This window comes from Salvelinus fontinalis, chromosome 15, assembly GCF_029448725.1.
Source record: "Salvelinus fontinalis isolate EN_2023a chromosome 15, ASM2944872v1, whole genome shotgun sequence".
In the NCBI taxonomy this organism is placed as follows: domain Eukaryota; kingdom Metazoa; phylum Chordata; class Actinopteri; order Salmoniformes; family Salmonidae; genus Salvelinus; species Salvelinus fontinalis.
In genome coordinates, this window is record NC_074679.1 from 39,308,093 (window position 1) to 39,335,506 (window position 27,414).

General features: G+C 46.4%; 1 protein-coding gene across 1 annotated transcript; it reads left to right on the top strand.

Annotated features, from left to right (window-relative positions):
- Window positions 1–536: 536 nt before the first annotated feature.
- LOC129811964 (visinin-like protein 1) lies at window positions 537–8,046 on the top strand. The gene is made up of 4 exons (XM_055863777.1): window positions 537–898; window positions 3,544–3,710; window positions 5,301–5,516; window positions 6,027–8,046. The coding sequence occupies exons 2-4, from the start codon at window positions 3,549–3,551 to the stop codon at window positions 6,222–6,224; spliced, it is 576 nt and encodes a 191-aa protein (XP_055719752.1). The 5' UTR covers window positions 537–898; window positions 3,544–3,548; the 3' UTR covers window positions 6,225–8,046.
- The last annotated feature ends 19,368 nt before the right edge of the window (window positions 8,047–27,414 follow it).

Here is a 27,414-nt window from a genome sequence, read left to right on the forward strand (position 1 = left end):
AACTTACAGAATGAAATGAAGCTTAGGATTCATGGGGAAATAATAATTAAACGTTACCAAATGTGTCCACATGGTGACACAATCATATGTTAATTCAGATTGTTCTGCTTCCTGATGCAACATTATTTATTACAGGCTACTTCAGGATATTTGAATTAGTCAAACAGTATATATAGCCTATCCTTTTTTACAGCCATGTTTGCATTTGAAGTTAGGCTACATAGACTACATGCAGAAACCGTTGCAAATGTAGAATAGGGAAACATGCCTTACTGCAGTAGGCTTTGCAGGGGCATGTATGTGGTATAATCTGACTGAATATAACTGTTAAAGTGTAAATATTTACTGAATATTCCAGTATGATGCATAGCTCTTCAAAAAAACAAAATAAAATCCCCCAGGTAAAATACATATTTAATTATGCTGGGTGTGCTTATTGACTGGTTTTGGTCACCTCAATCATAATTTATCCATACACCTACCTATCCAATAAATGTAATTATTTGTGCTAAAAGGGAACACGATTTATAAGTCATAGATAGGCCTATACTTATTTTATCAACGCAAATATAAAATCAAGCATTTGGAGCAATGCACAGAGACAACAGTCAACATAAGATCAATTTGTGATGCACACGGGTGACGCCGTATGTCTACAGTCGCATTACCAAAGACTAGCGTGGGATCGGTCCCTACTGCCGCTGCTGCCTGCCTGCGCCTGTCTCATCTGGAATAGCACGGGAACCCGTTATTTTTCTCTCTGCGTCTTGAAGAGGCCAATTTTAGGGTATATTCCCATTTGGGCACTCTTGATCATCTGGAGGTTTTTGACTGTCTCAAAATACACGACAGTGCAGAGGACCATTAGCAATAGCATCTCCAAAAATTGTATAATAAGGTAAGAAGCATGTGTCTGCAGAATGTCGTTTTTATGTTGGCATGGCATGTATTTAAATAGTTTGAGATGATTGTCTAGAGATATAATCATTTCCATTCACGATGTATCACATAATTGGGGGTTTTCCTGCCCTTATAGACACGTTTCAATTAATGAGATTTTGGGAGAGGTTTGACGTTTTATTTGGTGGATATGTGCATCCATCATTAACATTTGCATAACGTTTAGAAATATAAAAACATGCTTAACTAATTATATTTCGAAAATAATATTCATATTATGTTTTTCCGTTGGTTTATTCACATTTCACGAGAATGACCAGTTGTCATTTGATTGGTTGATAGTTCATTTTTGACGTTTTTATCATTTTTAGATGGTGCGCATGGTGAAAAATGACATGAGTGAGTGGTGTGATTTCGGGCGGGTTATCACTAACCAGGTTTAATTCCCACACCACTGCGTCGTTTCTATCGGAATGCACTTCCATACCCCCCTCTATGTCCGAGCAGGCTTGTACCATGAACTGGATATCTGAAACGACACGTTCTATCTGCAATTAAACTGCATATTTTTCTCCACATGACGTTAGTGTTGCGCGTACATGTGATGCGGACAACCATACATTGTTATATTTGGATTTGGAACGAGGTTAATCTAAGGGACTAGAATATTAAGCCTTCAGACCATAGGAGCCAAACCCATTTTCACCTTCCCTCTGATCTCTTTTCTCATCTTCAAGCAAAATGTTCCTCCTCAAGGTCATTCCATGCCTTAGGCTCATTTGATGTTATGTAAGATCCAAATCATTTCAACACAAGCCTTTTGGTAGCATCATCTAAATATATGGCATTTTTTAATGAAAAATATCCTTTGCGCCAAATGTTGGGTATGCAATATACAGTGCAAATAGGCCAAGCCTATGTCAATGTAGTGTGCCTGTGTATTGTGTAATGTGCCTGTATGGGGGCATACATGGCCTCTGCAAAGAGGTCTGCACCTTTCTGGAATAGAAAGTGCACTGATACATGGTTGTTGGTTCAAGCACGGTGCTTGCTGTCAATGACTCCATCACAATGTATGCCTACTGCATAGCCTAAACCTCAGGCCATCGACAGCGTTGATCACAGTATGGTTGTTCCAGTTATCATGATCTCCCACAACTGTCAATTTACAATTAATCTTTGAGTTAATTTGATGTTTTCTAGGACAGGATAACATTTGAGCATGTAAGGCAACTGTATGAAGGCCCATGTATAGTTCCCACAGTCAACATATTGGCAGAACAGATGTAAGCAGTAGCCACTGCCAATCCAGGCTGTCAGATTTGTGACTTTCTATTATTTAAGATGATGATCCACTGTGAGAGAGCAGCTCACCCGTTGAGTTGATTCCCTTGTTGATTAATTATCCAGTCAATGGCTTTAAAGGATTAATGAAGTACTGCACCATCGATGCTCCCTCCCTCCGCCCAAAACATGCTGCCTGTCTGAAGAGAACCGCATCAACTCCTATCTAACTACAGACTCCCTCGCTCTTCGTCGTGTTATCATCTGAAGTTGCGGAAGGCATCGCCCAAGAATTTGCGAGATCAACACGAATGTCTGTTTTGTTTTTACAGGGACTTTGAGATGCCTTGTGTAATGAAAAGCGCTATATGAAATAAATATTCTTATTCTTATTATTATTGCCCATGTATCCTATGGGTTGCACACTGCTGGCTTCATATAATTACTCCATTATGTGATGAGGACATGTCATTATCACTCACTTCGGTTTTCATTAATGAATAGATTCCTCTAGAGGTTTATACTTTGACGTTATTAAACGTGAACTGCAGTTATAAACGGATGCGTCCCAAATGGCACCCTATTCCCTATATAGTAAACTACCAATGGACACTATACATTTGGGACGAACACCAAACATCAGGCTGCTGGTCATTTTGGAATCCAGAACCAAAACTCGCGTGAGAAAGTCTGTCACAAGAGACTATAGGCTACAGGTAAAACATAGACAGGTTGTTACATGATAGGTAATGATCGAACGCTTGATGTGAGTCTTGCTGACTGCAGTGTTCCTGCCCAGCACTGTGTGATGTCAAGCCAGAGACTGTGGTGCCAACAGATTTAGAAAACACAAATAGAACACTGGCATCAGGCAGGCAAAGCAATTCATTATTGATGAATAGTCTTTTCAATTTTTTTACTAATTTCATTCCTTATAAAGGGACTGTTTGAAACAAAGCAGATTTGAGAGCAAACTTGTTGGTTACACTTCCTATGAAAACCCTCTCTTTATAACGCATTATAAGCACGTTTATATAACACCTTATGCGTTATGCATAATGCATTATAATGCACAACATACATTTTAATGTGTGGTAGGCTATTTCTATCACCGTGATTAAAATGAGGAAATGCCTTACGTACTGCGCTATATTGTACTACATGTTGGTATAAAAATACCCTGATGAAGGTCTCTTGAGACCGAAACGTTGGTCTTGGATCCATTAAATGTTGTGAAGCATCAAGATCACCCATGTGCTGGAGTTTCCTTTCTATTCAGTATAAATCCTTCCCAGTCAACATTTTCAGAGATGTTTTATGTTTTTGAGTCTCTTTGGTCATGTGCTTCCTGCACCACAGGCACCATGGGAAAACAGAACAGCAAGCTGACCCCTGAGGTGATGGAGGACCTGGTGAAGAGCACAGAGTTTAACGAACACGAGCTCAAGCAATGGTACAAAGGCTTCCTCAAGGACTGCCCCAGCGGCAGACTGAACCTGGACGAATTCCAACAGCTCTATGTCAAGGTGTGTTGCGATTGGCTACGTTCTCTTATTGCAGATCAGGTGTGGTACATCTGCTTCACATGCTGGAGACATGATTTGTATGGTGTTGTAACTTCTAACTAGGGAAATTATTGATATCATGATTATATAATGTGATTGTAAGAATTCTTTGTGAAGCTAGAACAGAGCGGAATCAGGGTTTGATGTCTCTGTTTGTATTCAAACTGCACTGTTGTTCATTATATTTTCTAACTGATCATAAAGCTTGAACAGTTGTCACTCTGAGCTATGTATTATGGAATCCTTGTAAAAGGTTCAAAGGAAGCCAGTAGAGGTGTGTGGGTAAAATCACTGGGGAGCCAAGCCAGGAAAAATTCCATATTACAACCTGTGTTGTGATAAATGGCTTTGTTTGCTCTATTACCTGTAAGTTCATATGCCTGGAAAACCATGATATATTGGCCTAAGGCCGAGACAATAAGAAGTCCAAGTGTCCGAATAAATTCAACCACACCTTTGTTACGTCACAAAACAGGAGAGCAACATCCAAAACAATTTAGTCCAATCAATGTAAGCAAAATATCATGTGACTGTCCATGGTACTGATTTCTCTGTGTGCGTAAGTAGAAAAAACATGTTGACTCACCCTACTACCAATGCCATCCTCCTCTCTTTCATGTTGCCGGAACAGTCTATGACTCAGTCATACAGTTCACACGTTTAGTTTTTGTTATCCTAGGCTACCTTGCTAAAATGCTTGCTCTCTAGTCTAACTAGTTATAATTAGCCTACTACATCTAGCTACATATTGAACTTCCATCCTCTCAGGCCAGGAGCACAATGTATGAATTTATGGTTGCATCAGAATTGTCATTATAATCATTGGTCAGTATGGAGAATTAAGTAAAACCAAGTCCAAATCCCTATCTCCATCCATTGCTAATTTAGGAAAGGGACAATTTTAGCTAGCCTCTGGAGGACAACAACACAACGAGATGCAACAATGAAAGTTTTTTTCTGTCAATGACGTTTAGTTTTCGATGTGATGTGACTGGTGTGATGCCAAATCCAAAGTGGCTTCGCTTGACACTTTTTTTTGGTGTGCCAGGACCATTCACAGTTGAGTTCACTCAGTTTAGCTCAACGCTGATTGCCTATTATTGTATACAAATAAATATCAAGGGAGGCCAAATGCTCGCTGGCTTCCCTTGCATCCAATGTTACGGGCGGCAACAATGTCATACTATTTTTGACCAGACAGCATTAGATAGATGGGCTACACATACAGAGACAGAGGGGCGCTGTTTCGCTCACTAGGATGCTTTCTCCGGTGAGAATCATTAAGCTTTTGCGAATTGAAGGAAAATTATGAAACACAGAGAGACGAAAGATAAAATATTTTCTGTTTCATTTTATTTTTCTTGGTACATTTTTGGGGGTAGCCTGGCTTCCTTTGGCATCCATGAATACACAACACTTAAGGAAGCTGTTCCTTTCAGTTAGAGATAGATCTAAAGATAGAACTAAAGACACGTTTTTAAACGTCATGTCAGAGATGAATAAATAGTTGGATATCACAGCTGTCTCTCAATCAATCACTCTACTTTTCAGTTCTTCCCGTATGGCGACGCATCAAAGTTTGCACAGCACGCCTTTAGGACCTTCGACAAGAACAGCGACGGCACCATCGACTTCCGAGAGTTCATCTGTGCCCTGTCTATCACATCGCGTGGCAGCTTCGAGCAGAAGCTCAACTGGGCCTTCAACATGTACGACCTGGATGGAGACGGCAAGATCACCAGGGTGGAGATGTTGGAGATCATCGAGGTAAGGAATCACATTGATGGCTGGTTTCCCAGACACAGATTAATCCACATTCAGGATTAAAAAGCTATTTCCTCCATTGAAATAGCTTTTTAGTCCATTATTAGGTTTAATCTGTGTCCGGGAAACCAGCCCTATACTGTGTGTTTAAAACAAATCATACTGGAATGTTACCATGACATTTATACCATTTGTTAAAGCTATCTATCCAGTTTGAAGTAATCAGCAGTGCATGTTATTAGAATGTATTCTGCAAAGGCAAACATGGCTAAAAGGAAACATTGAGACAGAGGACAGTCAAGTTTAGCTAGATGATCAGATGTGTAGGACTACAGTGTTATATTGTGGGGAACATTGGTAAATAACTGAAGTAGTATTGAGATTAAACTTTGAACATGTTAACATATTCACCAAGGCTGTCTGAAAATAGGTGTTTCATTCATTATACCCCTGTTCCTTTCTGTGGTATTGCCGTACTTATCATCCCTCCATGTCGTCCCCTTGTCTCTCTAGGCCATTTACAAAATGGTGGGCACTGTGATCATGATGAAGATGAACGAGGACGGCCTGACACCGGAGCAGAGGGTGGACAGGATCTTCAGCAAGATGGATAAGAACAACGACGACCAAATCTCATTGGATGAGTTCAAAGAGGCGGCCAAGAGCGATCCGTCCATCGTGCTCCTCTTGCAGTGTGATATGCAGAAGTGAGAAGGGGGTGCTCATCTGTATGAAACCAGACGTGTACACTCTCTTTGGACAGGCAGCACATGTTTTAATGTCTCATTTAAGTTCTTCTTCTCAGCCATTTCCACAGGAAAAAAAATTATGCTTGGACTATTTTTCAATGGACTCGCTTCTTGTGGTTGTATGCATGAGAATGTGAAATAGCTGAATCATTTTGGATATGTTATATTACACAATATCATGATACATTTATATTTGATCAAACCTAACCTACCAATGTGAATTGTGCACAAGTAATCCTACTCCATTTACCCATTCACTTTTAGGCTAGCTTGTATATCAGTGAAGCGCTATACATTGAATTATTCTGTTCTTGCAGTATTTAGATGATCCATGTCCACTGCTGCAGCTAGCTGCTAATGCTAATGCTTAACATACTGGTAAATGAACAATAATTCCTATGATAATTGTAACTCGTCTCTATAATATCCAAACTTCTTGAGCTCTTGGAAAAATAGAGACCGGAACTGTGTAGGTTCCAATCTTTGCATGCATGTGTTATGTGTTCAGACTCTATAATCTAACCTCTTCAATTTTTGCATCCTCAAGAGCGGTATTCAAGAAGAAGCCCTCCGAAAAGCGTTTGGTATTGTTGCATGGGATGTACAGTAGTGATTCACCAGACCATTATATTATTAACCTCCTGTGGGAGCATGTTGCCCTCATTATTAATAACATTACGTATGTGTAATTAATATGACACGAGTTCTTGAATGATAGCTAATACGAGCCCTTGTTGTAACCTCTCACACAGAGTCCAGATGTATCTGAAAGTTGAGTATTGAACTAAAGTCCAACACTATAGAACAACTAGTGAATAAATATGCTGCTGATGATGTACTATATTACCGTTATAATATTATTCTATTGCACTGTTGCCATCAATCAACACCAGGCCAATGCTTATCCATCTTCAATGGTAATAACCACCTATCACTCTTAGCATTGCTGGATACATAAAGCGCCACGATAACTCCAAATTGGTTGGAATTCTCAGCCTGTACGTTTGCCCACTCGATTAACGATACAAAGTAACATCATACATATCAATATGTTTACAGTGACACAGAGCACGGCAAAAATGTAACAAATCTTGGCTTTCAAGCACGGCGTCCGGGAGCTTGTGAGTTTCCAAAGCCAGATAGGAAAAGTCTGAAGAGTTTACTGGACATACCGCGTTCCTACAAAAGGTACTTTTATAGAACACAACTTTTTATTGAAGGTTTAATCTTCTAATCTCTCGATCGATCTAAGTTTACAATGGTCTGTGATGGTGCAGAACCCCTCCACGAGTTGCAAGAAGTACTAGATAAAAACAGAGCTTCTGAAACTAAAAGTTCTAGTTCTGTTTCAAATTGACTCCTATATGGATTGCAGATATCGTGAAAATGTGCATTTCCTTGAACGTACTAGACCTATTTACCATTTCGAAGCTATGCAGGCATGTACTGGCAAACATTTCACTTATTATACTAGTGGAAGCTGACACCGTTTTTCACAGTTCTGGATACAGCATAATGTAGACTTGAATGCTCATTATTGATTATTATTTGTCTATAATATTATTGGTACAGGATGATCCAAACTTCATGGCAACAATCTTTGTCAAGTAAATGTTTATACTAAATATGAAAAATCTAATTTAAAAGATAAGTGACTGTGTATTTTGTTTGTTTTGTTCTTTTTATACATGTGGCATGTGTTGCACCCAAAATTACATAGTTACATTCTTTATGTAGTACTAATGAAACTCAATAAAAACATCTATGGGCTTTTTCAAAAGGCATGGTCTGGTAAGTGTGATGCTATTTGTAACGGTTTTCTTCCAGGGGTGAAGGAGAGGACCAAAGTGCAGCGCGGCTAGTGTTAAACATGTTTAATAAAGAACAAGTGAAACACTACAAACAACAATACAAAATAACAAATGTGCAAAAACCGACACAGACCTATCTGGTGCAGACAATCACAGAGACAGGAAACAAACACCCACAAAATCCCAACACAAAACAAGCCTCCTATATATGATTCTCAATCAGAGACAACGATTACCATCTGCCTCTGATTGAGTACCCACACTAGGCTGACATAGAAACAGACAAACTAGACACACAACATAGAATTCCCACCCAGCTCACGTCCTGACCAACTAAACACATACAAAACAACAGAAAACAGGTCAGGAACGTGACAGAACCCCCCATTCAAGGTGCGAACTCCGGGCGCACCCCTAAAACTCAAGGGGAGGGTCTGGGTGGGCATCTGTCCGCGGTGGCGGCTCCGGCGCAGGACGAGGACACCACTCCACCACTGTCTTTGTCCCCCCCTTAGCGTCCTTTGAGTGGCGACCCTCGCCCACGACCTTGGCCTAAGAATCCTCCCCAAGGCCCCCACATGATTTAGGAGGTAGCTCAGGACAGAGAGGTAGCTCAGGACAGAGAGGTAGCTCAGGACAGAGGGGCAACTCCGGACTGAGTGGCAGCTCCGGACTGAGTGGCAGCTCCGGACTGAGTGGCAGCTCCGGACTGAGTGGCAGCTCCGGACTGAATGGCAGCTCCGGACTGGAGGGCAGCTCATGACTGGAGGGCAGCTCATGACTGGAGGGCAGCTCATGACTATAGGGCAGCTCATGACTGTAGGGCAGCTCATGACTGTAGGGCAGCTCATGACTGTAGGGCAGCTCATGACTGTAGGGCAGCTCTGGCAGCTCCTGACTGGCTGTCGTCTCTGGCAGCTCCTGACTGGCTGGCGTCTCTGGCGGCTCCTGACTGGCTGGCGGCTCGGGCGGCTCCTGACTGGCTGGCGGCTCTGGCGGCTCCTGACTGGCTGGCGGCTCTGGCGGCTCCTGACTGGCTGGCGGCTCTGGCGGCTCATGACTGGCTGGCGGCTCTGGCGGCTCATGACTGGCTGGCGGCTCTGGCGGCTCATGACTGGCTGGCGGCTCTGGCGGCTCATGACTGGCTGGCGGCTCTGGCGGCTCCTGAATGGCTGGCGGCTCTGGCGGCTCCTGAATGGTTGGCGGCTCTGGCGGCTCCTGAATGGCTGGCGGACGGCTCTAGCGGCTCCTGACTGACGGACGGCTCTAGCGGCTCCTGACTGACGGACGGCTCTAGCGGCTCCTGACTGACGGACGGTTCTAGCGGCTCCTGACAGACGGACGGCTCTAATGGCTCGGGACAGACGGGCGGCTCAGATGGCTCGTGGCAGACGGATGACTCAGATGGCACTGGGCAGACGGATGGCTCAGATGGCGCTGGGCAGACGGATGACTCAGACGGCGCTGGGCAGACGGATGACTCAGACGGCGCTGGGCAGACGGATGACTCAGACGGCGCTGGGCAGACGGATGACTCAGACGGCGCTGGGCAGACGGATGACTCAGACGGCGCTGGGCAGACGGATGACTCAGACGGCGCTGGGCAGACGGATGACTCAGACGGCGCTGGGCAGACGGAAGACTCAGACGGCGCTGGGCAGACGAACGGCTCAGACGGCGTTGGGCAGACGGACAGTTAAGACGGCGTTGGGCAGACGGACAGTTCAGACGGCGTTGGGCAGACGGACAGTTCAGGCGCCGCTTGGCAGACGGGCAGTTCAGGCGCCGCTGGGCAGACGGGCAGTTCAGGCACCGCTGGGCAGACGGCAGACTCTGGCCGGCTGAGACGCACTATAGGCCTGATGCGTGGTGCCGGAACTGGAGGTACCGGGCTGAGGGAACGCACCTCAGGGCGAGTGCGGGGAGGAGGAACAGGGCTCTGGAGATGCACTGGAAGCCTGGTGCGTGGTGTAGGCACTGGTGGTACTGGGCTGGGGAAGGAAGGTGGCGCCGGATATACCGGACCGTGAAGGAGGACACGCGCTCTTGAGCCCCGAGCCTCTCCAACCTTACCAGGTTGAATGGTCCCCGTAGCCCTGCCAGTGCGGCGAGGTGGAACAACCCGCACTGGGCTATGCAGGCGAACCGGGGACACCACCTGTAAGGCTGGTGCCATGTACGCCGGCCCGAGGAGACGTACTGGAGGCCAGATACGTTGGGCCGGCTTCATGACATCCAGCTCGATGCCCAACCTAGCCCTCCCAGTGCGGCAAGGTGGAATAGCCCGCACTGGGCTAAGCACGCGTACTGGGGACACCGTGCGCTTTACCGCATAACACGGTGTCTGACCAGTAAAACGCCCTCTCACTCCACGGTAAGCCCGGGGAGTTGGCTCAGGTATCCAACCCGGCATCGCCACACTCCCCTTTAGCCACCCCCCAAGAAATTTTTGGGTGAGCCTCTCGGGTTTCCAGCCACTCTGCCTTGCAAGCGCCTCATAATGCCGCCTCTCCGCTTTTGATGCCTCCAGCTCCGCTTTGGGACGGCGACACTCCTCTGGCTCTGCCCAGGGTCCTTCTCCGTCCAGAATCTCCTCCCATGTCCATTCCTCCTTGTACTGCTGCTGCTGTTGCTGCTGCCCGTTGCCACGCTGCTTGGTCCGGGTTTGGTGGGTGTTTCTGTAACGGTTTTCTTCCAGGGGTGAAGGAGAGGACCAAAGTGCAGCGCGGCTAGTGTTAAACATGTTTAATAAAGAACAAGTGAAACACTACAAACAACAATACAAAATAACAAATGTGCAAAAACCGACACAGACCTATCTGGTGCAGACAATCACAGAGACAGGAAACAAACACCCACAAAATCCCAACACAAAACAAGCCTCCTATATATGATTCTCAATCAGAGACAACGATTACCATCTGCCTCTGATTGAGAACCCACACTAGGCTGACATAGAAACAGACAAACTAGACACACAACATAGAATTCCCACCCAGCTCACGTCCTGACCAACTAAACACATACAAAACAACAGAAAACAGGTCAGGAACGTGACAGAACCCCCCATTCAAGGTGCGAACTCCGGGCGCACCCCTAAAACTCAAGGGGAGGGTCTGGGTGGGCATCTGTCCGCGGTGGCGGCTCCGGCGCAGGACGAGGACACCACTCCACCACTGTCTTTGTCCCCCCCTTAGCGTCCTTTGAGTGGCGACCCTCGCCCACGACCTTGGCCTAAGAATCCTCCCCAAGGCCCCCACATGATTTAGGAGGTAGCTCAGGACAGAGAGGTAGCTCAGGACAGAGAGGCAGCTCAGGACAGAGGGGCAACTCCGGACTGAGTGGCAGCTCCGGACTGAGTGGCAGCTCCGGACTGAGTGGCAGCTCCGGACTGAGTGGCAGCTCCGGACTGGAGGGCAGCTCATGACTGGAGGGCAGCTCATGACTGTAGGGCAGCTCTGGCAGCTCCTGACTGGCTGGCGTCTCTGGCGGCTCCTGACTGGCTGGCGTCTCTGGCGGCTCCTGACTGGCTGGCGGCTCTGGCGGCTCCTGACTGGCTGGCGGCTCTGGCGGCTCCTGACTGGCTGGCGGCTCTGGCGGCTCCTGACTGGCTGGCGGCTCTGGCGGCTCCTGACTGGCTGGCGGCTCTGGCGGCTCCTGACTGGCTGGCGGCTCTGGCGGCTCCTGACTGGCTGGCGGCTCTGGCGGCTCATGACTGGCTGGCGGCTCTGGCGGCTCATGACTGGCTGGCGGCTCTGGCGGCTCATGACTGGCTGGCGGCTCTGGCGGCTCATGACTGGCTGGCGGCTCTGGCGGCTCATGGCTGGCTGGCGGCTCTGGCGGCTCATGGCTGGCTGGCGGCTCTGGCGGCTCATGACTGGCTGGCGGCTCTGGCGGCTCCTGAATGGCTGGCGGCTCTGGCGGCTCCTGAATGGCTGGCGGCTCTGGCGGCTCCTGAATGGCTGGCGGACGGCTCTAGCGGCTCCTGACTGACGGACGGCTCTAGCGGCTCCTGACTGACGGACGGCTCTAGCGGCTCCTGACTGACGGACGGCTCTAGCGGCTCCTGACAGACGGACGGCTCTAATGGCTCGGGACAGACGGGCGGCTCAGATGGCTCGTGGCAGACGGATGACTCAGATGGCACTGGGCAGACGGATGGCTCAGATGGCACTGGGCAGACGGATGGCTCAGAGGGCGCTGGGCAGACGGATGACTCAGACGGCGCTGGGCAGACGGATGACTCAGACGGCGCTGGGCAGACGGATGACTCAGACGGCGCTGGGCAGACGGATGACTCAGACGGCGCTGGGCAGACGGATGACTCAGACGGCGCTGGGCAGACGGACGACTCAGACGGCGCTGGGCAGACGGACGGCTCAGACAGCGTTGGGCAGACGGACAGTTCAGACGGTGTTGGGCAGACGGACAGTTCAGGCGCCGCTGGGCAAAAAAAATGTGCAAAAACCGACACAGACCTATCTGGTGCAGACAATCACAGAGACAGGAAACAAACACCCACAAAATCCCAACACAAAACAAGCCTCCTATATATGATTCTCAATCAGAGACAACGATTACCATCTGATTGAGAACCCACACTAGGCTGACATAGAAACAGACAAACTAGACACACAACATAGAATTCCCACCCAGCTCACGTCCTGACCAACTAAACACATACAAAACAACAGAAAACAGGTCAGGAACGTGACACTATTCATTAACCAATCAATCAAGAATGTTACATATTTCCGTGATCGATACACCAACATAGAAATGATGCAAGTTTGACAATTGGTTAGGTTCCAAAGGTATACGTTTTGTGATGCATTTTATTGTTGTTTGAGGTGAATTATTCACCTTTCAAGATTCTCTGATTTAACAATTTTTCCCATTTCTGTCTATTTTTCCACCAATGTCTGTAATTGCATTTATTACAACCAATGAGAGTTAGTTAAGCCAAGATTTGTTAAATAATCAGGGTTTAAAGAAAGGTACGGCATCCCGGCAAAATAAAGGGGGGGGGGGGGGGGGTACGCCATGGGGGTACGCCATATCGATAAAACATTAGCCTATCTGTCACGATCGTGTGGCGGATTGATGGACCAAAACGCAGCTTTTGGAAAGTAAGCCATCTTCTTTTATTTTTTTTTAAAGATGACGAAAAATAAACACGACACGAAACACTTTAACAAAACGAATAAAACAACAAACGACCGTGAAGCTAAATAACGTTGTGCACATACACATACAGGCTACAAACGTTCTACATAGACAATTACCCACAACCAATGAGAGCCTATGGCTACCCTAAATAAGGCTCCCAATCAGAGACAACCGAAATCAGCTGTCTCTAATTGGGAACTCATTCAGGTAACCATAGACTCTCCTAGACAACTAAACATACATAGACAACGCTAGACACCTGAACTCCACACAAACCCATATACTACACAACAACCCCTTTACCATAAAAAACACCCAAAACCAACAAAACACAAACATTCCCCATGTCACACCCTGACCTAACTAAAATAATAAAGAAAACAAAGAATACTAAGGCCAGGGCGTGACAATACCCCCCCCTTAAGGTGCGAACTCCGGGCGCACCATTACACAGTCTAGGGGAGGGTCTGGGTGGGCTTCCATCCACGGTGGCGGCTCCGGCTCTGGTCGTGGTCCCCACGTCACCACAGTCCCTAACCACCTCCTTAGCTTCTTCAAAATGACCCCTCTCCACATTAACCCCATTGCATTAAGGGGCAGTTCCGGACTAAGGGGCAGCTCCGGACTAAGGGCCAGTACCAGGGTAAGGGGCAGTACCAGGGTCAGGGGCAGTACCAGGGTAAGGGGCAGTACCAGGGTAAGGGGCAGCACCAGGGTAAGGGGCAGCTCCGGACTGAGGAATGGCAGCTCCGGACTGAGGAATGGCAGCTCCGGACTGAGGAATGGCAGCTCCGGACTGAGGAATGGCAGCTCCGGACTGAGGGACTGCAGCTCCGGACTGAGGGACTGCAGCTCCGGACTGAGGGACTGCAGCTCCGGACTGAGGGACTGCAGCTCCGGACTGAGGGACGGCCCATGGCTGGCTGACAGATCTGGCTGCTCATGGCTGGCTAACGGATCTGGCTGCTCATGGCTGGCTGACTGATCTGGCTGCTCATGGCTGGCTGACTGATCTGGCTGCTCATGGCTGGCTGACTGATCTGGCTGCTCATGGCTGGCTGACGGATCTGGCTGCTCATGGCTGGCTGACGGATCTGGCTGCTCATGGCTAGCTGACGGATCTGGCTGCTCATGGCTAGCTGACGGATCTGGCTGCTCATGGCTAGCTGACGGATCTGGCTGCTCATGGCTAGCTGACGGATCTGGCTGCTCATGGCTAGCTGACGGATCTGGCTGCTCATGGCTAGCTGACGGATCTGGCTGCTCATGGCTAGCTGACGGATCTGGCTGCTCATGGCTAGCTGACGGATCTGGCTGCTCATGGCTAGCTGACGGATCTGGCTGCTCATGGCTAGCTGACGGATCTGGCTGCTCATGGCTAGCTGACGGATCTGGCTGCTCATGGCTAGCTGACGGATCTGGCTGCTCATGGCTGGCTGACGGATCTGGCTGCTCATGGCTGGCTGACTGATCTGGCTGCTCCTGTCTGGTTGGCGGCTCTGGCAGATCCTGTCTGGTTGGCGGCTCTGGCAGATCCTGTCTGGTTGGCGGCTCTGGCAGATCCTGTCTGACGGACGGCTCTAGCGGCTCCTGTCTGGCTGGCGGCTCTAGCGGCTCCTGTCTGGCGGACGGCTCAGTGGGCTCATGGCAGACGGGCGGCTTTGCAGGCTCATGGCAGACGGGCGGCTTTGCAGGCTCATTGCAGACGGATGGCTCAGATGGCGCTGGGGAGACGGATGGCTCAGATGGCGCTGGGGAGACGGATGGCTCAGATGGCGCTTGGCAGACGGGCAGTTCAGTCATCGCTGTGCAGACGGCAGACTCCTGCCAGGTGAGGCGCACTGTAGGCCTGGTGCGTGGTGCCGGGACTGGTGGCACCGGGCTGGGGACACGCATCTCAGGGCTAGTGCGGGGAGCAGCAACAGGACGCACAGGACTCTGGGGACACACAGGAGGCTTGGTGCGTGGTTTAGACACTGGTGGTAAAGGGCTGGAGACACGCACCATATAGCTAGTGCGTGGAGGAGGCACTGGTGGTACTGGGTTGGGGCGGGGAGGTGGCGCCGGAAATACCGGACCGTGCAGGCGTACTGGCTCCCTTGAACGCCGAGCCTGCCCAACCTTACCTGGTTGTATGCTCCCCGTCGCCTGACCAGTGCGGGGAGGTGGAATAACCCGCACCGGCCTATGTAGGCGAACCGGGGACACCATGCGTAAGGCTGGTGCCATGTACGCCGGCCCGAGGAGACGCACTGGTGACCAGATGCGTTGGGCCGGCTTCATGACATACGGCTCAACGCTCAGTCTAGCCCGGCCGATACGTGGAGCTGAAATGTACCGAACCGGGCTATGCACGCGTACAGGAGACACCGTGCGCTCTACTGCGTAACACGGTGTCTGCCCGTACTCTCGCTCTCCACGGTAAGTACAGGGAGTAGGCGCAGGTTTCCTACCTGACTTCGCCACACTCCCTTTAAGGTCCCCCCCAAGAAATTTTTGGGTTGTACTCACGGGTTTCCAGCCTTGTCTCCGTGCTGCCTCCTCATATCGCCTCCTCTCGGCTTTAGCTGCCTCCAGCTCTTCACGAGGAAGGCGATATTCTCCCGGTTGAGCCCACGGCCCCTTACCATCCAGTATCTCCTCCCATGTCCATGAATCCTGTGTAGGTAGGTCCTGTTGCCGCTTTCCATGCCGCTTGGTCCTATGGTGGGTAATTCTGTCACGACTTGTGCTCTCCTCATCCTCAGATGAGGTGAGGAGAGAAGGATCCTCAGACCAAAACGCAGCTTTTGGAAAGTAAGCCATCTTCTTTTATTTTTTTTTAAAGATGACGAAAAATAAACACGACACGAAACACTTTAACAAAACGAATAAAACAACAAACGACCGTGAAGCTAAATAACGTTGTGCACATACACATACAGGCTACAAACGTTCTACATAGACAATTACCCACAACCAATGAGAGCCTATGGCTACCCTAAATAAGGCTCCCAATCAGAGACAACCGAAATCAGCTGTCTCTAATTGGGAACTCATTCAGGTAACCATAGACTCTCCTAGACAACTAAACATACATAGACAACGCTAGACACCTGAACTCCACACAAACCCATATACTACACAACAACCCCTTTACCATAAAAAACACCCAAAACCAACAAAACACAAACATTCCCCATGTCACACCCTGACCTAACTAAAATAATAAAGAAAACAAAGAATACTAAGGCCAGGGCGTGACACTATCACAATAATGAAAACAAAATGTCAAGAAAACCGTAGGCTGTTACACCACTTTTTATCAGTACTTCATGTCAGATGCATGAAAAATGAGCGGATGGACTTGAAAACTGGTGGTGTAGGCCAGGGTTGCCCGAACTAGGTCCTAGTAAAGGAACCCTTTGAAGAGATCGTTTGAGAATCAGATAAAAAGCATCATGACTGGTTGTGTTTATGCCACAATTAAAGGTAATACATTTTAAAAGTTAAATGACGTTAAATCTTTACGACTAGGCCCACAGAGATCCTATTAAATTAACAGGGATTCTATATGTAGTTCTATGATTAGGCCGCTAAACATTTTTTGTGCAAGCGCACGCACATATAGGAGGTCCCGTACCGGGAAGAAATTAATTATACATTCTTCCCTGTGTATATATTTTTTGCAACAGTAAGAATTCCAACTCAGTTCTTAGAAGAATTGGCTGCTTAAAACACATGCAAAAATAATTTTTCTTTCGTCTCTCAGTTTCATAAATGCCCTTCAATTCGCAAGAGGCTGAATGTATGTCACTGGAGAAAGCGTCCAAGTGAACAAAACAGCGCCCCTCTATCTCTCTATGTGTAGCCCATCCATGCTGTCTGGTCAAAAATAGTATGACATTGTTGCTGCCCTAGCACTGAATGCAAGGGAAGCCAGTGAGCATTTGGCCACCCTTAATCATTTTAGGCCATCAGCATTGAGCTAAACTGAGTGAGCTCAGCTGTGAATGGCGCACCAAAAAAATGCATCAATGGAAGCCAGTTTGGATTTGGCTTCACACCAATCACATCACATTAGAAGCCAAACATCATTGACAGAAAACTTGAATTGTTACATCTCATTGTGTCGTTGTCCTCCGGTGGCTAGCTAGCTATAATCTGCCTTTTCCTAAATTAGACATGGATGGAGATGGATGGACATGGATGTGGTTTTACTTAATTCTACATACTGGCCAATAATTATAACGGCGATTCCAACCATAAATTCATACACTGTGCCCATGGCCTAAGAGGATGGAAGTTCAACATGTAGCTAGATGTAGTATGCTAATGTTACCTAGCTGGCCTGGCACATCGTTGCCCATGAAAGGAAGTTAGGCTAGAGAGCAAGCATTTTAACCAGGTAGACTAGGACAACAAAAACTAGAAGCGTGTATGACAGAATCATAGACCGTTTTGGCAACATGAAAGAGGATGGCATCGGCATTTCTCTACAAGTAGGGTGAGTCAACATGTTTTTTCTACTTGTGAGCACACACACGTGCACACACACACACACACACACACACACACACACACACACACACACACACACACACACACACACACACACACACACACACACACACACACACACACACACACACACACACAACCCTACAGCATGGTAAGTCTCCATGATCCTAAATCAATAGTTGTTTTATAGTCCGAAAATGTTGGAAACGTTAACTTGCTTGACCATGCTGTAGGTCATGTAACTGCTTGTTACATGCAATATGATTTGTGGACTTTACTGGACAGGTGTTGCTCTCCGGTTTTGTGATGAAACAAAGGTGTGGTTGAATTTATTCTGCCATTGTCTTCTTATTGTCTCGGCCTTAGGCCTACAGTATATAGACAATACATGACCAAAAGTATGTGGAACATCTCATTTCAAAATCATGGGCATTAATTTAGAGTTGGTCTCCCCTTTGCTTCTAATATCAGCCTCCACTCTTCTGGGAAGGCATTCCACTAGATGTTGGAATATTGCTGCGGGGACATGCTTCCATTCAGCCACAAGAGCACCGATGTTGTGCGATTATGCCTGGCTCGCAGTCTGCGTTCTAATTCATCCCAAAGGTGTTTGATGGGGTTGAGGTCAGGGCTCTGTGCAGGCCAGTCAAGTTCTTCCACAGTGAACTCAACAAACCATTTCTATATGGACCTTGCTTTGTGCACGGGGCTATTGTCATGCTGAAACAGGAAGGGGCCTCGCCCAAACGTTTGCCACATAGTTGGAAGGACAGAATTGTGTAGAATATAATTGTTAGCGGTAGCGTTAAGATTTCCCTTCACTGGAACTAAGGGGCCTAGCCTGAACCATGAAAAACAGCTGCAGGCCATCATTCATCCTCCACCAAACTTTACAGTTGGCATTTTGCGTTCGGGCATGCAGCGTTTTCCTGACATCCACCAAACTCAGATTCGTCCGTCGGACGGCCAGATGGTGAAGCTTGATTCATCACTCCAGAGAACGCATTTCCACTGCTCCAGAGTCCAATGGCGATGAGCTATACACCACTCCAGCCAGGGATCTTAGACTTGTGTGCGGCTGCTCGGCCATGGAACCCCATTTCATGAAGCTTCCGACGAACAGTTCTAGTGCTGGCGTTGCTTCCAGAGGCAGTTTTGAACTCGGTAGTGAGTGTTGCAAACGAGGACAGAAAATATTTACATGCTACTCACTTCAGCACTCGGCAGCCTCTTTCTGTGAACTTGTGTGGCCTACTTGTCACGCCCTGACCATAGTAAGCTGTTTTTCTCTGTGTTGGTTGGGGCGTGATAGTGACTAGGGTGGGTCATCTAGGTGTTTGTATGTCTATGTTGGCCTGATATGGTTCCCAATCAGAGACAGCTGTTTATTGTTGTCTCTGATTGGGGATCATATTTAGGTAGCCATTTTCCCCATTGTTAGTTGTGGGATCTTGTCTACAGTAAGTTGCCTTTGTGCACTCTAGTAGCTTCACGTTTCGTTTGTGCTTTTGTTGTTTTGTGTAGTGAGTTTCTCTTTATTAAAATTATGTGGAACTCTATGCACGCTGCGCCTTGGTCTCATCATTACAACGATCGTGACAGAAGATCCCACCAACAAAGGACCAAGCAGCGTGCCCAGGAGGAGGAAGTATCCTGGACTTGGGAAGAGATCCTGGATGAGAAGGCATCCTGGACTTGGGAGGAAATCCTGGCAGGACAGGAACGCCTTCCTTGGCGGGAGTCGCCTAGGAGCATGAGAGGACAGCAACGACGTCGGGTAGGTAGGCCACAGAAACCCCAAGACATTTTTTGCGGGGAGGCACATGGAGCAGTGAGTCAGAGAGGGGTGAGTCAGAGACTGTCGAGGAGTTATTGGACAAATTGGAGGAGAGTGAACAGAAGGCAGAGTTGTAGACCTTCGAGGAGTTGTTGATCAAATTGGAGGAGAGGGAAGAGAGAGAGCTGTTGGTTTGGCGTAGTATGCACGGTATTCGCCCTGAGGAGCGTGTTAGCTGTCCGATGCCACCTGCGCCAGTTCCTCGTACTCGTCCTGAAACGTGTGTTAAAGTTCCGGAACAATTGATGCCGGCTATACACACCGGATCTCCAGTGTACCTTCACAACCCGGTGTGTCCTGTTCATGCTCCTCGCACTCTCCCTCAAGTGTGTTTTTCCAGTCAGGTGTGTCCTGTTCCTGCTCCTCGCACTCTCCCTCAAGTGCATGTCCCCAGTCAGGTCCGTCCTGTTCCTCTTCCCCACACTCGCCCTGAGGTGCGTGTCATCAGCCCGGTGCCACCTGTACCGGTCCCACGCATCAGGTCTCCAGTGCTCCTCCACAGTCCAGTACGTCCTGTGCCTCCTCGCCGCGAGGTACGTGTCATCAGCCCGGTGCCACCTGTACCGGTCCCACGCATCAGGTCTCCAGTGCGCCTCCACAGTCCAGTACGTCCTGTGCCTCCTCTCCGCACTCGCCCTGAGCTGCATGTCATCAGCCCGGTGCCACCTGTACCGGTCCCATGCATCAGGTCTCAAGTGCGCCTCCACAGTCCAGTACGTCCTGTGCCTCCTCTCCGCACTCGCCCTGAGCTGCATGTCATCAGCCCGGTGCCACCTGTACCGGTCCCACGCATCAGGCCTCCAGTGCGTCTCCACAGTCCAGAGCTTCCGGCGACAGTTCCCAGTCCAGAGCTTCCGGCAACGGTTCCCGGTCCAGAGCTTCCGGCGACGGTCCCCGGTCCGGGGTCTCCAGCGACGGTCCCCAGTCCGGGGTCTTCAGCGACGGTCCCCAGTCCGGGGCCTCTAGCGGCGAGCTGCAGTCTAGAGTCTTCAGTGACGAGCTGCAGTCCAGAGCCTCCGGCGATGATCCACGGTCCGGTTCCACAAAAGCGGTGGGATCAGAGTAAGGAGGGGGGGCTGCGTCCAGAACCGGAGCCGCCACCAACGGTAGATGCCCACCCGGACCCTCCCCTATAGGTTTAGGTTTTTCGGCCGGGAGTCCGCACCTTTGGGGGGGGTACTGTCACGCCATGACCTTAGATATCTGTTTTTCTATATATTTTGGTTAGGTCAGGGTGTGACTAGGGTGGGTACACTAGTTTTTGTATGTCTAGGGATTTAGTATGTCTAGGGGTTTTTGTATGTCTATGTTGGCCTGATATGGTTCCCAATCACAGACAGCTGTTTATCGTTGTCTCTGATTGGGGATCATATTTAGGTAGCCATTTTCCTCATTTATGTTGTGGGATCTTGTTTTTGTATAGTTGCCTTGTGCACTGCAATACTGCACGTTTGTTAGATTCTTTCACAGTTTCACTGTTAAATGAATGTGGAACTCTACGCACGCTGCGCCTTGGTCTCATCATTATGATGAACGTGACATTACCTTTGCTTCCCTGGTGATTTTACCCACGCACCGCTACTGGCATTAGCGCAATTGCTAACTAGTCTTAGCGCAATGACTGGAAGTCTATGGTAGCTGCTAGCATGCTAGCAGGTACCATAGACTTCCAGGCATTGTGCTAACACTAGTTAGCATTGGCTCATGACACTACCTCTAACTGCCTTCATATTGGATGTAGAGACATAAAAATGGTATCCATGAGTTTTTTTCTGGCTGTGGGGAAGTAGATAAAGGGCTGCGATGTAACCCTTTAAAGCACATCATTACCATTCAAATGATTTAAAACCAATACAGTAACCTGAGCATATACAGATAAATCAATAACAGGGTTGGGCAAATTGTTTCTGAACAAGGACTACAAAAAAACTAAATTACAGTGCATTCGGAAAGAATTCAGACCCCTTGACTTTTTCCACATTTTGATACGTTATTATTCTAAAATTGATTAAAAATTTTTTTTAAATCCCTCGTCAATCTACACACAATACCCCATAATGACAAAGATAATCGTGCATGTCCTTTGGAAAACTAATTGGAGACAATTGTAATTTTCAACTTTTCCAAACCATAATTGATTCAGTAAGCCTTAAATGAATCATAGAAGTGGAATGTTTGATGAAATACTGTTTGAAAATCGATGTGAATCCAGAGGCGTAAATAACAAGCATGCACGTAGGCCTGTCTTACCATGTAGACGTCAAACTTGTCGAGGCACCTGAAGGCGGACTCAGTGATCTCCCGGAGGGAGAGGATGAAGCACACTGTAGAGAAGGATCTCTCTCCTCCAGACAGAGAATGCATGTCACTCATACAGGCGTTCTCGCGGCTTGGCGGCTTCACCTGCAAAGCTCCAGGAGGTTACATAGAGGACAAGACAGAAAACAGGACAAACTAAGTTGCGTTTCACACCCGTTGCTGGTGTGTATAGCTCTATCTGTTTTGTGTGGTGGTTGTCATGCATTTCCTGTCGTCTGTAAATGTTGATGGTTTAATGTTGTCTCAGTGTCAGTCCTCTTGAATGTGAAACACATTCCTGTAAAAAAGGCCAAATAAATTAACTGAACTATTTTGATAAAAATCTTTGTCAAATTGATTCTGACAAATATATTGGTATTATGTAAAAGCTATAGAGGCCATTTGAAAGCTATCAGGATTAGCTCACATACCGAGATGGAGTGTCTCACTTTTGTGATCAAACATCATGTACCAACAGCAATTCATCTTTATCAGGAAATTATTAAAGTACAGTTTGTATCTCACAGAGCGGGACCTATGTACATTAAGACAGAAATATGAATGCAAAAGAATGTGGGAATTTTCAATATACAGTATTCGTATTCTCAGTATACAGTATTCGTATTCTCAGACTATAGGGCGAGTTGTGGACTAAAAGGGCCAGTCGTGGGCTAAAAAGATTGCTCAATGGAGATTATCCATTGAGCTTTTTTTGTACAGGGTTAAGCTTCATCTGTGTCTGGGAAATCAGCCATAGAGTAGTATTTTTATTTTGGGGGTGTAATCTTTAAGAGTCTAAGCCGGGGGTGTGTGTGTGGGGGGGGGGGGGGGGTTCTGGGGGATACGAATTGTTTTAAGATGGTCATACCAAGGATCATTTAGCTATTTAGCTAAAAAATACATAGAATTTCTTGTGGATGAAACATTGAATTTGGCCTTAGTGCTATTAGCCCATAGAAACACATTGAATAACACATTCATACATGGATAAACAGATAGTAAAAACACACATAAATATATATATCTAAAAGAAAGTTCTGAAGTGTCTGTCCTATATCTGAGGGATATAACATTTTATTTAGCGTCTTATTTTAGGCACGTAACTATCTCCATATACAATGCCTTCGGAAAGTATTCAAACCCTTCATTCAAAGCCTTATTATAAAATGAATTAAATATTTTGAAAAATCTCAGCAATATACACACAATACCCCATAATGACAAAGGAAAAACAGGGTTTTTAGACATTTTTGCAAATGTATTAAAAATAAAAAACAGAAATAGCTTACTTACATAAGTATTCAGACCCTTTACTATGAGACTCGAAATTGAGCTCAGGTGCATCCTGTTTCCATTGATCATCCTTGAGATGTTTCTACAACTTGATTGGAGTCCACCTGTGTTAAATTCAATTGATTGGACATGATTTGGAAAGGCACACACCTGTCTATATAAGGTCCCACAGTTGATAGTGCAAGTCAGAGCAAAAACCAAGCCATGAGGTCGATTGCTCAGTTTGGCCGGGCGGCCAGCTCTAGGAAGAGTCTTGGTGGTTCCAAAATTCTTCCATTTAAGACTTATGGAGGTCACTGTGTTCTTGGAAACCTTCAGTGCTGCAGCAATTTTTCGGTACCCTTCCCCAGATCCGTGCCTCGACACAATTCTGTCTCGGAGCTCTACGGACAATTCCTTCGACCTCATGGCTTGGTTTTTGCTCTGACATGCACTGTCAACTGTGGGACCTTATATAGACAGGTGTGTGCCTATTTTCTCTTTGTCATTATGGGGTATTGTGTGTAGATAGATGAGGGGGAAAAAAGTATACATTCATTTTAGAATAAGGCTGTAACGTAACAAAACGTGGAAAAATGGAAAGGGTCTGAATACTTTCCGAATGCACTGTACACATACAAAAATGTACTCATTGCACTGTGACGCACCACCTCCCTGTACTGTTAGTCGCTTTGGATAAAAGTGTCTGCCAAGTGGCATATACAGTGTATTAACTGTGTTCATCTTCACAGCATCAGGCACTGCATGCATGTCTCTTCACCTTCAGTGGCTCCATCTCTTCAGCCAGCTGTTCAATCCTGTTCCTCACGTCAACATACTGGCAATCAACTTCCTTGGTAGTTCTCTCCTGCTCCTCCAGCTCCTTCTTTGCTTCCTCCACAGTTTTCTTCTCACCATCGATTCTCTGCTGGTTCTCTTGAGCCACTTCTTCCTGTAGCATTTGATGAAGTTAGCACGGTCAATTTCATGTAAAGGTTTTACACCATCAATCAATCAATCAATCAAACCAACATCGATCATCTCTATGGGAAATCAAAGCATCATTTGTAATCATGGATCAATAAAGTTGTATTTTTTACCAAAGTGCAGATGTCATCAGTCTGTTCCGCCTCGACATTCTCAAGCTCTGTCACACTGGCCTTGACCTGATTCACTGTGGCCTGCATTCAAATATACAGGTAAACAGTTCAACGGCATCCATGTCACACATTACATAGAGGTGTAACATGCACAATAACAGACAGCAGCACTCTGCATTGATATACAGGACATATATTTTTATTTTTGAGATGCAATTGCAATTAATACAATTGTAATAAGCATGCTTACAGTCACAACACAATACCAGTCTTTTTCAGTCATTATGGGGTCATGATGGTGCTAAAGTATGATGGAGCAACGCATCTGACTGTTGTCTATTCAATGCGTCAATGTTTTAATTTCATACAGCAGTGACAACACAGTTCAAGCCATGACCAGAGTCTTTTTCAGAGTCATGATGGTGTTGTGTAGTTTGGCCTCCCATGCGCTGGATGTCCTCAGTGACAAAGCCCAGGTGAAGATGAAACCGGGAGAGCTGGGACTTGTAGTTCTTCAGCTCTGACTCCAATAAGCTGAGAAATGCAACTACAAATCAATACAATTCTGAAAGACAAGATCAGGTTTAGGGCAGCAACTTAATTCCCTTCAATTATCGCCTCCTGGATAAAGAGATCATTCCTCTCATGGGACTTCCTGGTGAAATAAAACATAAAATAAATAGATAGAAAAGATTTGCTGCTGATGCGCTTCTGAGCAAGCTCTTTCATCAACCACACAACGTAAATATTGAAGACATCTAAATAACTTAAAGACATCCTCCAGCGATTGTTTTACTTTTACTGTTGAAAGCGATATCCAGGTAAAAGTAAAGTACACACACTAAAGAGCAAAAAAAAAATATATGTTTTGAGCAAAATAGTGTTTTTTTAGACACAACTGAAAACTTCAAGCAGTAGGGCATTCAAGGAGTTGGTCTGATGAGAATCCGTACTGTCATCGACCTCCCCCTTGCTTGAGGAACAATGGAGGAGGAATAGAGAACAAAAGAGGAACCCCCCCACTTGTGCTATGTCATGACATACCTGGAACACCTACTGAGATGTGCCTCTTGTTAAGTAAACGAGGTCTTAAATGAGGTGAAAAGGAGTCTGGAGTGCAACATAGTAGAGACCAGATGAACAAAATAGTTACTTACCGAAATTCTGTCTCCAGATCTCCCCTGAGGTATTTGGCCATGCCGAAGTCTGGGGTGTAGTATCGGTTGCGGTAAACCTGATCTCCTTCAACAGTAAAGGCAGTTCCTCGGGGGTCGGCCTTGTTGCATCACCTTCCTGGCTGCGTCCTTCTCCTGCGATCAAAGTAGGGAAAGAGACATTAGTACCTGGGCACTTTATAACCATCCACTCGAGCAAGCAAAGGGGTCTACCTTTTACATTTGCATGCAGCAAAGTCTACTGCCAACATAAACTAGCTTCATCAAACTTCAGCTACATACAGTGTCCATTCTATGCAAGACAGCCTGATACATTCCATGATGGTACAATTAGAAACACAATTGTCAAAACCACTTTTCTATCTTTCAATTGTATCTACCTCAATGCACTATCCTTCAAACAGTCTGTTGGACTTTGCATGCAACATGTAAATATTATGAACTTGATTAGGGTAGAAAGTAACTTTGATGATGAGAATGGATTATATGCCCCTCATGTCAATGAGACAGTTGGTAATGACTGGGTTAGCTATGCTTAGAGAGTCCAGCACCAAGGGGTAGTCAGGATGATTGACTCCCCTGAAACACAGAATATCTCCACAGAGTATCTTATGTCATGCTATCTCCACAGGCGATCTTATGTCATGCTATCTCCACAGACTATTCTTATGTCATGCTATCTCCACAGAGTATCCTATGTCATGCTATCTCCACAGACGGTCTTATGTCATGCTATCTCCACAGACTATTCTTATGTCATGCTATCTCCACAGAGTATCGTATGTCATGCTATCTCCACAGAGTACCGTATGTCATGCTATCTCCACAGAGCATCTTATGTCACGCTATCTCCACAGACGATCCTATGTCATGCTATCTCCACAGACTATTCTTATGTCATGCTATCTCCACAGAGTATCTTATGTCATGCTATCTCCACAGAGTATCTTATGTCATGCTATCTCCACAGAATGCATTTGTACAAAATAGCTTTACTGACTCAACATGTTTATATACAGTTTGTTATGTGCATATACCATCATTATTTGTTAACGTTAAGACTTCTCTACACACAGCTATAACTAAATATGGTCATTGACCAAATATGGTCAACAGTAGGTACCGCTATTCAACAACAACAATAAAAATGATGTCTGCTTTCCAAATGGCACCCTATTCCCTACATAGTGCACTACTTTTTTCTTTCTTGGTTAAGAATTGAGACTGGGTTATGGACCTGTGATTTACAGTAAAAGAGGCTTTTACAGTACAGACATTAGTAAAAGTAAGTAACATCATTAACTTTCCATTGAACATGTGCAAACACACACACTGACACCGCCACAGACACTCACACACAATCCTTACAAGTAAAATCCCTTTATTTGTCTAGTCTCCACATTTTTTGTAAGTCGCTCTGGATAAGAGCGTCTGCTAAATGACTTAAATGTAAATGTACATTTGAAGAAGTCATAAGTATTTGGACAAATTCACTTATAATGTTTTAAAGTAGTCAAAAATGTAGTATTTGGTCCCACATTCCTTGCACGCAATGACAACATCAAGCATGTGACTCTACAACCTTGTTGGATGCATTTAAGGTTCGTTTGTTGAGTCACAAGCTTGACGTAGGCATGGCTTGCAAGGAATGTGGGACTAAATAATAAATGTTTGACTACTTGAATACACTATAAGCAGAATTTTTCCAAGTACTTATGACTGCTTCACATGGGGAGACTAGATACATAAAGTGCTTTCATTTCCAAACAGTAAAACAGATACGTGTGAAAATACCCTGGAACAAAAGGTGACATTATGTACTGTCGCTTCATATGAAACATTTCAAATCCAAAATGCTGGAGTATAGAGCCAAATGTAAAATGTTATCTTCACTGTCCAAATACTGATGGAGGGGAGTGTATATGGAATGGGAGTCTATAACACGAGACTTCACCTTTCACCATTTTTCACAATGATACTCTTCTGTTAG

Excerpts from the sequence above, each read along its gene's own strand:
- LOC129811964 (XM_055863777.1), top strand. The coding sequence starts at position 3,549 with ATGGGAAAACAGAACAGCAAGCTGACCCCTGAGGTGATGGAGGACCTG. Across the intron at positions 3,711-5,300 it reads TCCAACAGCTCTATGTCAAG|TTCTTCCCGTATGGCGACGC; the intron begins GTGTGTTGCGAT and ends TCTACTTTTCAG. Across the intron at positions 5,517-6,026 it reads AGATGTTGGAGATCATCGAG|GCCATTTACAAAATGGTGGG; the intron begins GTAAGGAATCAC and ends TTGTCTCTCTAG.